Genomic DNA, 15,560 nt, shown 5'->3' with positions numbered 1-15,560 from the left:
AGGCAAAAAAAAACACCTGGAAACCTTGTTGAAGCTAGGCCCATGTTTTATATTCCTCCTAGAGAAACTGAAGTCAATAAATAATTAAGATAAAGCTTTTCTTCCAACAAATTGAAAGCATGACATTTAGGAAAAAAACAATGCTGCTTTACAGTTAAGACAGAAAAATACAACATGACATATCACTCAAGTAGTTACAATAAAATAAAATGAACTTTTAAATTATAGCCTTTAAGGCTTATCACCAGCTAAGTTTAAAATGGCAGTCCAAATACAATTGAAAGATTTTAACACTTTATCCAAACTGACTTCTCAGTACCACATACTCAAATCTAAGAGAAGCCAGTCACACCAACCACTACCATGGGTATCTGGTTTTGCACTTGTTTTCAAACCGGTACAAATATACAAATTCTCAACGAGTACAACATTGGTTCTACATCTACTAATTTAATATGGCGGTCTCAAATATTCATTTAGCCAGATCAAATGTGGTGTAGCTACTCCTTCCACAAAGGCTTACAGTCTTTTATAATTGAATTTAGTATTAGAAAAGTACCCTCATGCACAGATATGCTTTTTCAGAAATAAAGAGTTTTGTCAATGAAAACACCTGAAGGAGACTGCAGTCTTTTCTAGGTCAGCCAGTTTTCTACTCAATTTAGTTTTATGTTACTGACACAATAAATGCAGTCAATCAAAAAGCCAAGCAAGAGGCAAAAGTAATAATTTCTTTCCCCAGGCCCGATACAAGCCTCAGAGTACACGCTAGAAGGCCTAAGGCGCGTATTTTTACAGGGGTTCAAGGACTGAACGCTAATGTCTAATCCTGAGCAAACTCTCCCACAATTTCTGACTTTTTTTTTCTGTAATCATGGAATAACCAAGGTTGGAAGGGACCCTCAGTGGTCATTGTGTCCAACGCCCCACCTCAAAGCAGGTCGCTGAGGGCCATGTCCAATCTAATCTTGAACTCCTCCAAGGATAGAGGTTCCACAAACTCTCTGGGCAACTTCCTCCAGTATTTTTACCACCCTCACAGAAAAAATTATTTTCCTTGTATGTAATCAAGATTTCCCATTCTTCCAAATTATATCCGTTGCCTCTCAGGCTACTGCCACACACGTCCAACAATCTGGTTCCATTTCTCTACATCCTCCAGTCAGCTAGTTGAGACTTCTCCTCCTAAGGCTGAGCAAACCCAGCTCTCCGTCTCTCCTTATACCTCGTGTGCTCCAGCCTCTTCTGCTCCTTGGGTGCCCTCCACTGGATTCACAGATCCCCATGGCTATGTCAGCATCTTTCTGGGGAGCCCAAAAGGACACAGTGCTCAAGATGCAGTCTCACAAACGCTGAGTAAGGGTCAACAATCACTTCTTGCTGAATAAGTTCACAAGAATTAGTTCTTCAGGGTCAATTTTTTATCAGAAATATTTGCATTTTAAATTAGCAGGCAGATGTGGAAAAAAAAAACCACCTCATAATTCTGTATTCAAATTCCTTTTTATACCAGTAGATAGGGCAGCTACTTAACATCTTTGTCTTATCCTAACCTTCATCTGAAACAAGGGCTTATTCACATCACTGCTACCACCAACTCCCTGTAACAACAGAAACTTTCAGTATTTGTTGCACTCATCTTTGTAAGCGTGCTCTCTCAAAGAAGTTACACTAACCTGAATTCCAACAAAAGCATCTATAAAGTCAAGATGAACCCCTGCATCCTGAAGCAGCTCATGAGATGAGCCTACAAGCAGTATGACTGCGCTCTCTCAGAAAACCAAACACAAATCACAGGACCACACAAGCAGTTTTTAGCACGTACACACAAAAGCTTTCAGGAAAAAATATCTATGCTGTCCATTTTAATAGCTGCAAGCATTCAGGACTTGTGACATTTTAAGGGACTGCAAATCCTGTAGTCCTCCCACTTTCTTCAACCAAACTATTCCTTGTCTTCCTGAGGAAATAGGATGAAACCTTGTTTACAAAAGCATGTAAACAATAAGCTATCTGCAGATTACCATAGTACGTCATTTGAAGACCTTCTAGAAACATCAGGGAAATTAAAATTTGCTTATATCATTCCAGTTCCTGTCTGACTGACTCAGAGATACTGCACACAACAGAAATTGAGAAACTGGTAACTAAAACCTACTTTCCAATATTTTTTTGTTGTTTGAGATTATTTCATCTTCACCTTCTAGAAGCACAACAAACCATTCTAAGGTGAGAAGATCAATTAAGGAGTCCAAAAAAATACATTACTAAAAATCTGTTTACAATAATAGCTAGATTCCAATAAGTTATCATGGAAAAAAAGGGCATCTTGTCACATTAAATATGTCCCAATCTCCCTGTTCTAAGGAAGTAAAAAGTTTTCAGATGCAGTATTAGAAAACTATTACCCATTTGCTTCAAAGCAAAACACTCCAATGGCGAAATACATTCCAGTTTAAAACTGCACTGCAGAAAGAAAAAGCAATTTTCCCTGCACTCTTTATTATTCCCACAAGTGTCCTGACAGATCCTCAGTACTGTTTTTTCTATGAACTCACTTTAGACTCTCTCCAGCAGACCAGAATGACATAAAAAGCAGAATCGTGCACAACTTGATAAGGTAACTTCTCTGTTCTTTTATTGAGATTTGCTTTCTTTCTGCTGGCTGCGTTCATTTCCTCACATCATAACAATACCCTTTGAGATGTCAGGCTTTCATCTTACATAGCGCAGTATTACACTGAAGCATTAAATCAGTTTTGAATCCATCCATAGATCACTATACTTTCTAACCACGCACTCCCTTAGCTTAAAGTCAGAAATGTTACTTATTCTTCTGCAATATCCCACAGTTTTTAATTGCTAGATGGTTCTTCCACCTTTTTCTTAAGGTGCTTATAGCGAGATTGTTGCATTCACTGAATTTTAATCTCTAAACAGATTAGGAATCAAAGTAATTTTAACACAGGATTTCCCAGGAAAGCAACAGAAAGAGCTGTTGTTTACCTTAGTATTTCCACAGAATGCCTTTTTTTTTTTTTAATATGCTGAAACCCTAACTTTAAATTATTACTTTCCTAGCCACTGATAATATTCCATTGATTTCCAAGGCAGCCAAAGTCAGTTACTGCACAGTCTTAATAGGCAGCCAAGTTCCTCTCTCTTCTCATCAAGGGGAAAGATTAGCAGTTCAGATCCCAGCAAGAGACAAATTAATACAAGCTATTTAAAAATTAAGGTGAACAATTTCACCCTCTTCTGCTCATGCTGGAATAACAGTAAAGAGCCTGTGCTATATCAAATACCAGTCTCTTTCTGTGGAGGGAGTTGTAAGGAAAGCCTGAATTCTGTGCCATAAGGATAATACCCTTTAATACAAATCTTTTTTTACCTTTGAGGGGTAACCCAGCCCACTTGCTCCTCAAAACAAACAAAACAAAAAAACCCCAAAACTTACTCAGGTTGCCACAGCAGATGTTCTAGGTAGGGGCAGACTCCTTTTTTCACATTGTTAAAAACGAGTTAGGCTTTCCTGCATTATCAAGCCCTGCAGGAGGGCACAGTGATGTACTACCCTATCTCTAAGCCCTCCTCTCAAAAGCTCCAGGCTTTTCCAGATAAGTTGCCAGTGATCACAACACTTCTTTATACCAATGGCTTTCCTTCCCCCTTCACTTCCCATTGATGTATTCATTTTACCTAGATGTCTTCTCACCTCTTCTTTCAAGGACCCCATCATAGGCCTTCTTGCAATAGCATCTTTTTTTCCACTCATCCTTACTTTTCTGGGGTTTTTTCCTATTAAGTAGGAATTGCACTCTTACATGTAAGCTGCCTCCTTTTTGGTACTTGTTTACTCTGCATTCCACAGACCTCTCCACCTGCACTCTCAAGCACTGTATGGGTATATACATAGTACAGATAGACACTCAACACGTGGTAAGCATTAACGTGTTTCCCTTCTTCTGTTTAAAGGCCCAACAACCAAAATTCAAAAAGCCAAAAGGCCAATCAAATAGCCAAACCCGTGACACATGAGCAAGTATATCTTTGGCAGCTCTAAGCTCCGATCACTGATGATGAGGAAGCTCTACAAGGCCAGTATTCCTAAACACTCACTTCTTCCAGTCAGGCTCCAACGTTGAGACTCTCATTTTGAAAGTCAGCAATCTGGCCCACATGAAATTATCCTGAAAAGAATGCAAGACTCCTAATTATAAATCTCTGCTTGACCAGCAAGCAGCTGCCAGAACAATATAAAACTTTCTTATACTTTTCTCACATCCTCTGACAATGCCACATTTGGGCTTTTTGCTAAGATTTCACATGACCACTTCCCCAATAAGTCTTCCTCACCCTTTAGAAATAGTTACCTCAAATGCCTCAGGCTTCCAAGACACATTTGAGCACAGTATCACACGCAAGGTACTAACTGAATAGAACATCTCATAAACCAGCAAGGTTTTTAAGCTGCCTGAGCCTGATGTTGATGGGCTGCATCTCCCATGTTTTCCATATACACAGCTGAACAAAATCCTTGAGGAAAAAGCTTCTTTACCACACTTTCCTGTTCTTCTGAAGCAGAAGAAAGTAACTGTATTCAGATCACCTTCTTTAAAAAGCACGGGGAGGGGGAAACACTCATAGAACACGCATGTTCAGTCTTAATGCAAAGATTTACACCTATGGTTTTATAGTCAGCAGTGCTTGGTGTTTGCAAGGCACAACTACCAGTGCCATAGGTCCCCAAACCAGTACAAGCTGTCACTGCTGCCAAACGAAGGTATTATGCTGTCTTCCTCCACTTGTTCACTCCCAAAACTGTGTTATCACCTCCCCAGTGCCACAGGAAGACTGTAAGTGTCCGTCCAGTGAAAGAAATACAGTAAGTACCCTGGGTCAAAGTTAACTTGGGAGTGGGGGTGAGAAAGAGGAAGTTTAGTTTTACCCTGCATCAGTTCTCATTCTGGTTCACGCAGTGACTGCACATGCCTATGCTGAAAAAAACCCAGAATGGGCAGCACAGGAGTGAAAACAAGGAGCAACAGGAGTGACGTTGGAGGAAGAAGACTCTTCTCAAGCAGCTTTGGCTGTCCAAGGAAACGCAACCTACTCCATACCACTGGGCCTGCCTTCATGAGAACCATTAAGAACCTTACACCGTAACAGAAAAGTTTAGTGTTTTGCAGAGAAACAACTGGAAGTCTGAAAGCACAAATACACACTGGTATCACAGGGTGTTAATGCAGCCAGATGGGAAGCGCTGCATCAACCTTTAACTCTTCTGTAGAGGGAACTCCCTACTCAAGGCTACCTGTACCCATAGCCCCGTCGCCTGTAACAACAAAACAACGGTGAGAAACTGCCAGAGTCTCTTCTTCTAACGTACAGACCTATCGTATTATATCGAGGTTTAAGTTTAAAAGCTGTGCTGCTAGTAAAAGCCTCGCAGAAAAGCTACAGCAATGACTCAAGGGCCAGCCGGCTCACACGGAGTTACCAGCCCGGCAAGCGACCACGGGCCAGGCCCGCCACCCGGGCGCTGACACCCCACCCCCCCCGGGCCAGGCACCCCTCCCCGGGCACTAACAGCCCCCCCCCGGGCCAGGCCCGCCACCCGGGCGCTGCCCTGCCCGCGCGGCTGAGGGCCGGGACTGGGGGCGGCACCCAAACCCGACCCGCGCCGACCCACGAACGTCGGCCGCAGCCCCCCACCGCCCAGCCGGGTGGCTGAGGGGCGGCTGCAGACTGCCCCGGCTCCGCAGCCCAGCCGGGGCTCGCACGGAGGGACGAGGCAGCGGGGCGGAAGCACCGAGGCGGCGCCCGCCTGGAAGAGAGCACCGGGGTCGGCCGGCCCCACACGCCCTGGCCCGCCACCGGAGCCCCCGAGACAGGCAACTACTGCCCCTCCCCCCCACCGCCGTTGCCGGCCCCGCTCGCGCGGCGGAGGGCGCCCGCCGTTCACACCTGGGTGTCGGGCGCGGGCAGGCCGCGCACGTAGCCGTTGCGGAGGCCACCGTGGGCCGCACCGCTGCAGCCGTTGGCGCGGGGCTGAGCTCCCAGCGCCGCCGCAGCCCGCTCGGGCCGCTCCATCCCGCCGGCTCCGCTGCGCTGCACCCGCTCCGCCGCCCCCGCCCGGCCGCACCGCACCGGAAGCGCGAGCCGCCGCCTCCCCCAATCGCCGGCGGAGACGTCACGTTCAGGGATGGGCTCAGCAGTGATGCATCAGCGCGCATGAGAGGATGGCAGCGCAGGCCGGGAAGAGGGGGCGGGGCTGAGAGACAGAGGCCCAATGAGAGTCCCGCATGCCAATCAGATGGGCGGGGAGCGAGATGGAGGAAGTGGCTTACCCAATCGCAAAGTGTAAAATTCGAAGGGAGGTGGAGACAGACGGTAAAAGTTATCCAATCGCTTGAAAGAGATGGAACCGGGAACGAGGAGAACGAGATGAGCTAGCCAATCGCAGAGCGAGGTGGAGGGAAGGGGAGCGAGTGAATGGCAGGGTTTGTCCAATGACAGGAGGGAGGAGCAGGGCGGTGGCTGAGGCAGCAGCCAATGGGCTGGGTGGTGGGGCGGGCTGGTGGGGTAGGGTGTGAGGTGGCGGCCGTGAGGCGGCCGCGGGGTGTGCGCTGCGCCCGGCTGGGCTCTGGCCGTGTGAGGCTGCCCGGCCCGGCCCGGCCCGGCCCTGCCCTGCCGGCGGGGACACCCTGCATCCGCAAACGCTATCACTGACGCGAAGGGGGCAGCGCGGCGGGGTACGGGCTGGCACTGTTCCTGTTTCCGCCGGCGGCCCTTCTTCCCCGCGGGCACCCCAGACGGCACCCCAGTCGCTGGAGCGTTGGGAGGGCCAGGGTGGGGTGAGGCAGCCGGGGAGCCCCTCGCCTGCCCTTGCTGCTCTGAGCTGAGGGAGCTGACGGGCGAAGCGGTTCCCTCAGGCCCCGGGGGGGTGCCCGGGGGCGCGCAGGTCTGGGGCTGTGGCCTGGTGGGCTGTGTGAGAGAGATCAAAGCAACCCCCGCAGGCTGCTGGGAGAATCCCTGGGTGAAACTGAACGGCTTTTTGCGAGGTCAGGGCTAATTACAGTAATGCCCTTTCCTGCCTAGGATCGACCTGGGAGAGGTGTATCTTGGCTCAGGTCCACCTGGGTAATGAAGGACCCGATGGGAAGCCCTGCAGACAAGCTCCAGGCAGAGCTTGAGCCAACAGGTTTTAAATTTGGGCTTAAAGATAGGTATATGCATGGCTGCCTTGCTGAGCTAGTATCCCTAACAGCTGAAGTTGTCAGTCTGTTAACTCTGCCTGCGGCAGTGTTTAAAAATCATCATATATTTGGCTATGAATTTAAGTGTTCTCTGACAGGCTTTGGAAATAACATGTTTCATTCAAAGACCCGTAAAATAAAGACTGTTTAGTTCAGGGATAGGTATTAACAACCTTAGTAACATTTGGGTTACCAAATGCACAGGCAACACCAGAGGAAAGGTGCTCCGCAAACCACAAAGCATCTGTATTTGTGCACTATTATACAACTTTGTATACATCTTGGTGAGGGATTGGGAAGGGGAAGGCATCCAGAGGTTTCTGAATTGCAGGAGTGTTAACTGGTGGAAAGGAAACAGCCTAACATGCTTAATTACATACTGAAGAGATGGCAGAGTATGACCTTTGATTTCTCCAGCGTAATTGATAAGGGTGGGCTGCGGTGTTTCTTAGAAGGTAACTTGAAACAATGAGAACAAATCTCAGTTAATGGAAAGTTAACAAGTTTAAGCAGTTGAATTTGAGAGAATGGTCTTATCCTTTCCTTTGTGATTTGCTACTCTTGACAGGTTTTTTTTCTGTATTACAGTTGCATCTTGGAGGCTCTGTCATGAATCTCATTGCAAATTCGATATGATCATAGAGTTCCTAACAAAAGTGAATTAGTGTCTTTGAAAGATAGTCATTGTTCTCCCCTCAAGAAAACCTGGGAGAGCTTCACAGCCTGGTTCCAGCCTATTTGTAGGCAGCAGTATGCATCCAGTACACTTCATATCTCTGGGTGACCTTTGAACAAGAGAGCTTGTTGTAATGAGGTATACAAACACAGGCTCAGGGGTAACAAGCATGGGCTGGGTGTGAGGCCTTGTTCCTTTTCATGCTGTCTGCGGGCGCTCCCATATCGTGACTGCCACTGAAGCAGGTATGGACTTGCCTGGGAAGTGTTCTTTCTTCATCTGGTTTCGGTATGCAGTGAGACAGAGCTATCAGCTAAGATAGGATGGGCTGTGCCCCCTCTCATGTCACGGGAAGGGAGCATGGGGGAGACTGGTGTTGCTAGGAAGGACCTAACGATCAAAGCAGCAAACACTCCTGTTCAGCATTTGAGTGCTTGTGCAAGTGGACTTGCTTCAGTGTGGCTGCCATTAGGAATGCTGGTGGAGAAGAGGCACAGGGACCCCTCTTGCTGCTGAGCTTTTTCTGGATAAGGAGGGGAAGGCTGTTGAAGAGATCTATGAGGAAATGAACAAATACTATAATGAAAAAAGAAAATGAGAAAGAAAAGTACTAGGGGACCACATCACGTAGAACTTTTTTTGTGGGATTTTTTCCCCTGCTGCCATAGTTGGCTGTTGGCCTTTTCCTCCTGTCTCCTCTCCCCGACCAGTTTGTGCCATGGGGTGCAGATGGTCCACCAGCCTATGCTCACAGGGTGTCTGTAGGACAACACCTTCCATTCCCTGCACACCTGCATATGGAGGAGTTTCATCTACTAATGCCTTACTTCTAGAGAGGATAAGCTGCTTCACCTGCCAGGCACGGGATCTCACTGCCATGTTATCTGCTCAATTAGAACCCAAACCCCTTCCACATGTAGGTACCTGCAAACTGGCTACCTCATCTGTCCTTAAACTCAACTAGCACAAACCCTTACAATGCAATGGTTTCAGTTTTGGTTTAGGAAACACAGGAAGAAAAAACATCAAGGTACCCACCGGTTAACTTGTGCAGGACAGAGATCTCACACAGTGGCTGCGGTGCTTCCCCTGCACATGGGACCTCCTTGTGTTGCCAGTACCTGCCCTGCCGTCGGTGTGGGGCCAGCACAACCTGGTGTTTGAGGGGCACCTGGACAATTCTGGCACAGCACAGGGGGCAAGGAAGGCCACACTAACCCTGGAGCTGCAGTGACAGAAGAATCCAGGGTGTCTGTGGAGACAAGGCCCAGCATGGGGGTGCCATCCCAGGGTGCAGCGGCTGCCATGGGCAGCACCAAGCACACTCCCCAGAGCTCCTGGAGTCACATTTGCAGACAGCTCTGATACGGCTCTGTGTAACACACAAGACACCTGTGTACACAGGCAGCTGCAGCTTGTGTCTCTGGACTAAGTTGCAAAACAGAGGAGCCAAACAAACTCAGAACAGCAAATTCCAGTTCTTAGTTTCCTTTTAGATCTCAAGAATACTATTCCTATGAGCTGGCAGAGCGAACATCCTTACTTAGCTAACTCAGTGAAGCAAAGGAACTGTATGAAAAACTAAATTTAATGACTCAAAAGGAAGAGTGAACCACAAGTAACAAGTCAGACAGGCAGGAATTGCTGCACAGCAGGCTCATCTCACCAGAGAGCTTACATCACTGATGTGAGTCAATGGATACTGTTTCTAACTGTCTGTAGGTCTGGGGATCACAGAGTAGAGTTGTGAAGTTTGGGGACAGCAAAAAGAGCAAATTCAGGAAGGAACAATTGGATAACCACTGGGACAGAGAAGCGTAGGAGAGCTGAGAGAACAAGAGCTTTCTGCACTTTTAGGAGGTAATCAGAACTCGTCACTGAGATGTGACTGAGGGGAAGAATTTCCTTCAAGAAAGGCGAGAGTTGATAACTGAGACAAACTTGGGTACATGGATGATGCCGGCTATGCAGAGAGTCTTGATGGAAGGTCTCAAGGCAGCTGTAGGCAGAAATAAACTTAAGCCTCTGACTTTTATATTTGCAGTGCAGAGACAGAATGAGCAGCGGCTCAGCCATTGTATTCAAGGCAGTTAATAGCAGGCAGGCTGCTCCGAGAGGGAAAAGTCTACATTCTTCATGTGCCTTTCCTCTTCATTTTCAGTCTCAGGTGTAGGCTGAAGTAAGCACAAAATGAGTGCTGAAGGTTTAATTGGAAAGGCTGCAGTTTGGGCAGTGCTGTGAGGTGAGTGTTGTTTCTGTTTCCCTTTCGCAGTTATAGCAACCTAGTATGTAAACTGCAGGGACCGTGCTGGGAAATTACTCGGGGGAGCAGTGACTCTTGGTTTTTAGCTTGGGCCTGATGGCAGAATGCCTTTCTGAAGCATAGGAGAAGAATTAGCAGAAGTGTGGAAAGCTCTTTGGCAACTTCTTAGCCTTTGAAGAAAGCAGATAGCTATGAGGGTGCCTCAGGAGAATTTATCAAATCCCTAGCTAAATTTTGTGGAAAGCTGGTGAGGCCTTAGCATAATTCTTAAGAGAGTGATGCTTGGAAGGTTGGCTAGTATGGTGTAGAAATGACCATCATTTGTTCTCAGCGTATCTTGATAACCTGTGAACACCCACAGCAGATTGCTTCCTTCTGGTGGAAGCAAGGGGAGGCAGGTTTATCTTTCTAAAGAACGGAGTTGGTTGGTTTAAGTTTAGCTAAGTTGAGAATTGTGCTTCTGCTCCAGGAGAGACCCTCCCTGACATTAACACTTTCTGCTGTGAATGATACAGCTCTAGGCTTGCCACAGCTTCTGTTTCTTGGCTCGGAGGACAACATTATTTTGGAAATAACCTCTAAAGCTATACAGTGCTGAAAAGACTCCATTCAGACTGTTTCTCTCTCTCTCTCTTTTTTTTTTTTTTTTTTTTTTTTTTTTTTTTTTTGCAATGAAGCCTTGACTGAACCTATCTCTGGGCACTGATTTGAACCAGTTTGTAAACTTCATGAATTGTTTGCTGTTTGGTGTGTTTGCCTGGAGAAACCAGCCAGGGTTGCATAACTTTTTTGTGATGAGAAGAGTCAGGACAGAAGGTTTGTAACTGGAGATATATATACCAGGGACTGAAAGATGTGTGTGAATATGTCTGATGAGCTACAAGAAAAGATATGTGAGAGAGGGTGGGATGATATGTCTAGAATCAGGGTGTTGGCCAGCAGAACAGGGAATTAATAACAGACTGACTTAACTTCCTGCAGTTATTGCTCCTTTTGATACATACAGCTGGCCAAAAATTTAATCCTTCATTTAGGAGAGAGGTAGATAACTGTATTTACCTTTTTTCTTAAAGTTCCAAAATATAAGGTTATGTTTTCAATGGTATGAGGGAATTGAGCAGCAGGACGCTATTTCCGTGCTTGTGGCTCTAGCCACCTTTCAGCTAGTACTAAGAGCTGTTTTTCTCTATGTTTCAGTCAGAGCTGACTACCAAGATCGCCCTTGGTTTGTTTGAAGCCGCCTTCTCTATGCTTTGTCTGCTTTTCCTCATGTTCCCTGTCCCCAAGACTCCTGTGCAAAACACTACTCAGAAAGTCATGTTTCTGTTTGTCACACTATTCCCACCTCCCACCCTCCACTTCAAATTTCTGGATGTTTGCCTCTCCTCTGGGCAGTGACTTGGGCAGTGTTTTGGAATGGAGGCTGCTGTTTCTCTGCAATGGAGCTAGACCGTATCTTATAGCTAACTTAAGGCCGGCAGTAACATCCACTCGCTTTGACTATGTTTCACCCAACACATGGCCACACCTGCTTTATCTGGAGCCTGAGTTTTGGATGTATCTTTATACCATCACAGTGGAACTGTGTGGTGATGTGTCTTTTCAGGTCACTTACTGGCACTGTGGGACAAACAAAGGCTGTAGCTCCAGGAACCTCTGTATTTGCCACTGTGAGAAGCTGATATGGGTTAAAACTTTCCTAGCAAAAATGATGAGTTTGGTCCTCCTGTGCAATTCACCCTGTATCCGTGTCAGATATGTGGTTTAGTTGAGCGGGAGAGGCAGGTCTGAGAATGAATAGCTGAGGTAGACCCAGTTATTTTATCATTCTTGGCTTATGTTGGCTTGTGTAAGTGGAAGTATGGCCTGGTAGAGTCTGTGGTCAAGATACAGGAGTATTGGCAGAATGGAAGTACATTTAGTGCATATTTATTTGGGCAACAGTGGTTGGAAGCAAGGTAATCTCAGTAACTTCTGATCCCCTACTTGGTTCCTGTGATATGTTGTTGGTTTCATGTCCATCTTCCATGGACATTTGTTGGCAGTCATGCCTATTGCTGCTCGGGTTGGCGAGTGGTGAAGTAGTGTAGTAGTTTCTTTAGGTCTCAAGTTCCGTTGCTTTCTAACAGTGCTTCGTGGACCTAAACAGGCCTCGGTCCCCCAGGTTCAGGGCTCCCTAGTGGATTCATTACTAGCCCCTCCATCTCAAACACATCAGGGATTTGACCTTGCATGGTTGATGTGATAAGGCTCCTATTTAATGACTCGCTCATTTGTTTCCCTATTTCTAGCAGCGAAGAAAGTCCTGTGGCTGTAACCTATGACCAGGGTCTCTGCCTTTTCTGTCACCCATGTTGGGTGATATTGAGCCAGTAAGATAATTTCATTTGTGCCTTGCTTTCTTAGTCCATAAAATGAGAGTAGTGAGACTGTTACCCTCCCTCTCCCCTCCCCATCCAGGATGAAGTGAAAGGCTGCATCTGTGCGGTATAAACAAAACCCTAATTTACATGTAAATGCGTGTGATATCGCTGTAGCAGCAGAGTTGTACCAGTGAAGCCCTCCTTGTGTGCAGGCAGCTTATGTCAGCAGAATAGCGCTCTTTTTTGAGCAGAACTTTTCCAAGCACTATCAGCTGTATCAGCAGAAACATTGAATGCCAATATAACTGCATCCTCATTAGGATCCAGAGCCCCATGATATTTTAATTCCTAACTTCTTTTTAGGTGCTTAAATACCTTTGAGCATCTGGGCCTATGACTTTTGGCACTATGGAAGTGACCCCAAATCCTCCTCCCACCAGTACCCTGGCAAGCAGGGGTGGTCTTACTTTATCAGCTGCCGCAGAGCGCTCTGAGAAGCTCTGGTAAAGGGCACTGAGCCCAGCAGAGTGCGATCAGGCTGCTATGGCTAACTCCAGGGAGGACCACAACTGTTGCTGCTGTTTCTGACAACATTGTTGGTACTGCGGAGACTGGACAGGTTCCTTCTTATTCATTTGGTCCTTTGTGAAAAACAGAACTAAAATCAGCATTCCCTTGAAAGTGTGTCTTTGTTGATAGTTCTAATTTCATCCCTTACTGATGCTGTTACAAAGGTGGCACATGAGAAGGCAGCGTGCTGTAGAGAAGAGGAGAGATGGTGAGGACAGCACTCTAGCACCTGAGCAATGGCCAAACCTTAGCCTGGAGAAGGGAGGAAGGAGCAGTTTGTTACCATTCAGGTACTAAGCACAGTTTTACAGATTCTCATTCTCATGCCTCTCCTCTTTAGAAAAACTGGATGAAGGGGGATAGACAAATTGACAGAAGATGTTGCTAAAGGGGCTTTTTTTTTTTTTTAATGCTCTGCTTTCTACCTGCAGAGTGAGTCAGTTCAGCTTGCTGATCCAACAGAAAATTATCCTGTGGAAAATTGACTGGATTTCCTTCGGACTGGTGAACTGAACTGACTTGGTGGCTAAGGGAAGGTGGTCATAGATTAGATGTAAGGGGAAACAACCTGTTCTGTGCAGTAGCTGCTCTTGAATTACAGATCTAGTATTAGGGGTGATGGGAGCACAGAAAGAATCAGCTACCTGAAGTTCAGTCCAGAGAAAAGGGTCAGTACAGGAAAATGGAAGGCTGCTGCTGTTGGAAGAAGGGTTTGCCGGAGTCAAGAAGACGCTCAATATGAGTTACGCATCTTGCTCAACTTTATTAGTTTCTAGCACTACTTATATAGAACCGATACACATGCATATTCGTAAAGCAGAAATATAATTGGTTAGTAGTCTCTAAACGTGCACGGTTCTCACACCCCTAATTAGCATGACTAAAATAAGCATTCTATCCATGTAGCTAATTGTGTCGCTGTGCTTCAGCCTTGTAGTTTGTTAGTCCCTATATTCCCATACCGGTCCCTGTCTTTCTCGGCCCTGCACCTGCTTTCCCAGCAGCTGTAGCTTGTTACAGCCACGGCCTGTTGGCACAACATAATTACTTGGTCTCAGGATTCACGAATAGCTCAAGGCTACCTTTCTTGTTAACTTCAGCACAGCAACTTCAGTACCATTCTGATTACAGGCCTATTCTAATACCAGGCCTGGATTGTGCAGATCTTCAGAGATTCTAAGGCCACGCTTCTGCAGCCATTCCTTCTACATGCTGCCTCTGCTTTTGGCAAGGATGTTATTATTCGGATAGAGGAGGGAGAGGCTTTGCCATACAGGGCAATGGATTGAGGGAGAAATTGAACAGAATCCTGAACTACCCCTAACTAGGTAGATAAAAACTTTCCCTTCAAAATCTAAGGAAGTGAAAGCCATGCTTAACTTGAGGAAAGGAAAGATGTTAGAGGCTGTGCCCTACCATAGGGGAAATCTGCCCCAGGAACAGAGATGGATACTTGGCCTTCCATCCAAGAGATGGTGTGACGCCTGGGCAGGACACGTGCCGAGCGCTCAAGTTGTCTTTCCCACTCACAAGTGTGTGTGTATTGATCAGCATCAGGCAAACGGGGCGGCAAAGCTGGCTCTGTGCTCACCCCCCCAAGTGCAGGGGAGAGACGTCTCTGCCCGACAAGCATAAGCGGCAGCTACGGGAAATGGCAGAACTCGCAGAAAAATCGCATTTCCAGTGAAGATGCTGCCGGCCTGAGTGGCTGCTGTATCAAGCATGGCCACAAGAGGTAAGTGTGTGCTCAGGCATTAGGTGTTTCTCCGTGCTGGAGCAAGCCCAGCTGGGTTGGTTGTGCTCTCTGCAAGCAGCTCTGCCTGGGTCACCTCCTGTGCAGGGCTTCAAGCCGGGCCTGTGCCTCTGGAGGCACCTGGGCTCAGCCACAGCCAGGCGTGCAGGTAGCGATGATGGGGATGGGAAGGTGAATTGCCATGTGTGTGTGCCTTTCGCTTCCTGGAGATGGGGGAGGATGAGATGTGGGACCCTGACCAGTCCTGGGTGAACAGGGACTGTCTTGTCCAGAGATGCTGGGCAGCCAGTTGGGCAAATCTCATTTCAGCTGTATCCTCGCCCACGTACATCAAATCACTGGTTGTATTAGCTGAATCATACTCTGATTAGGGCATTCAGGCTTGAGGATGGTGATGTTGAGGTGATTTTAGGAGGGGTAGGGGTCCTCAAGAGAGAGCTGAGGTCTTCAAGGTGAGCTTGGAAGGTTTACAAAGAGGAGGATGAGCCCAAAAGGATATGGGCAGGCATTGCTGCCAGCTCTCTAAAGATGTTTTGCCTCTAGCACTTCTCAGAGCATTTGTTAGGCCACGTGTATAGAGCAATGCAAGCTATATAGCAGTAACAAGTGGGATGTGGTTGTTAGCAACACCATCAGACTCAGGTGACTGTCACCCTGACAATATGGGCCATCCCTG

At 46.8% G+C, this 15,560-nt stretch overlaps 1 protein-coding gene across 1 annotated transcript in view; it reads right to left on the bottom strand.

Moving 5' to 3' along the window:
* The window catches only part of SPTLC2 (serine palmitoyltransferase long chain base subunit 2), a 73,437-nt gene extending 67,275 nt beyond the window's left edge, over positions 1-6,162 (bottom strand). Inside the window, exon 1 of the mRNA XM_080395279.1 lies at positions 5,968-6,162. Coding sequence (XP_080251405.1) covers positions 5,968-6,093 — 126 coding nt within the window. The 5' untranslated portion in view covers positions 6,094-6,162. The remainder of the gene's footprint in view (positions 1-5,967) is intronic.
* Positions 6,163-15,560: the final 9,398 nt, after the last annotated feature.

The sequence above is a fragment of the Falco punctatus genome, assembly GCF_963210335.1.
Source record: "Falco punctatus genome assembly, chromosome: 7".
Taxonomy (NCBI): Eukaryota; Metazoa; Chordata; class Aves; order Falconiformes; family Falconidae; genus Falco; species Falco punctatus.
This window is presented reverse-complemented; position numbering and strand designations above follow the sequence as displayed.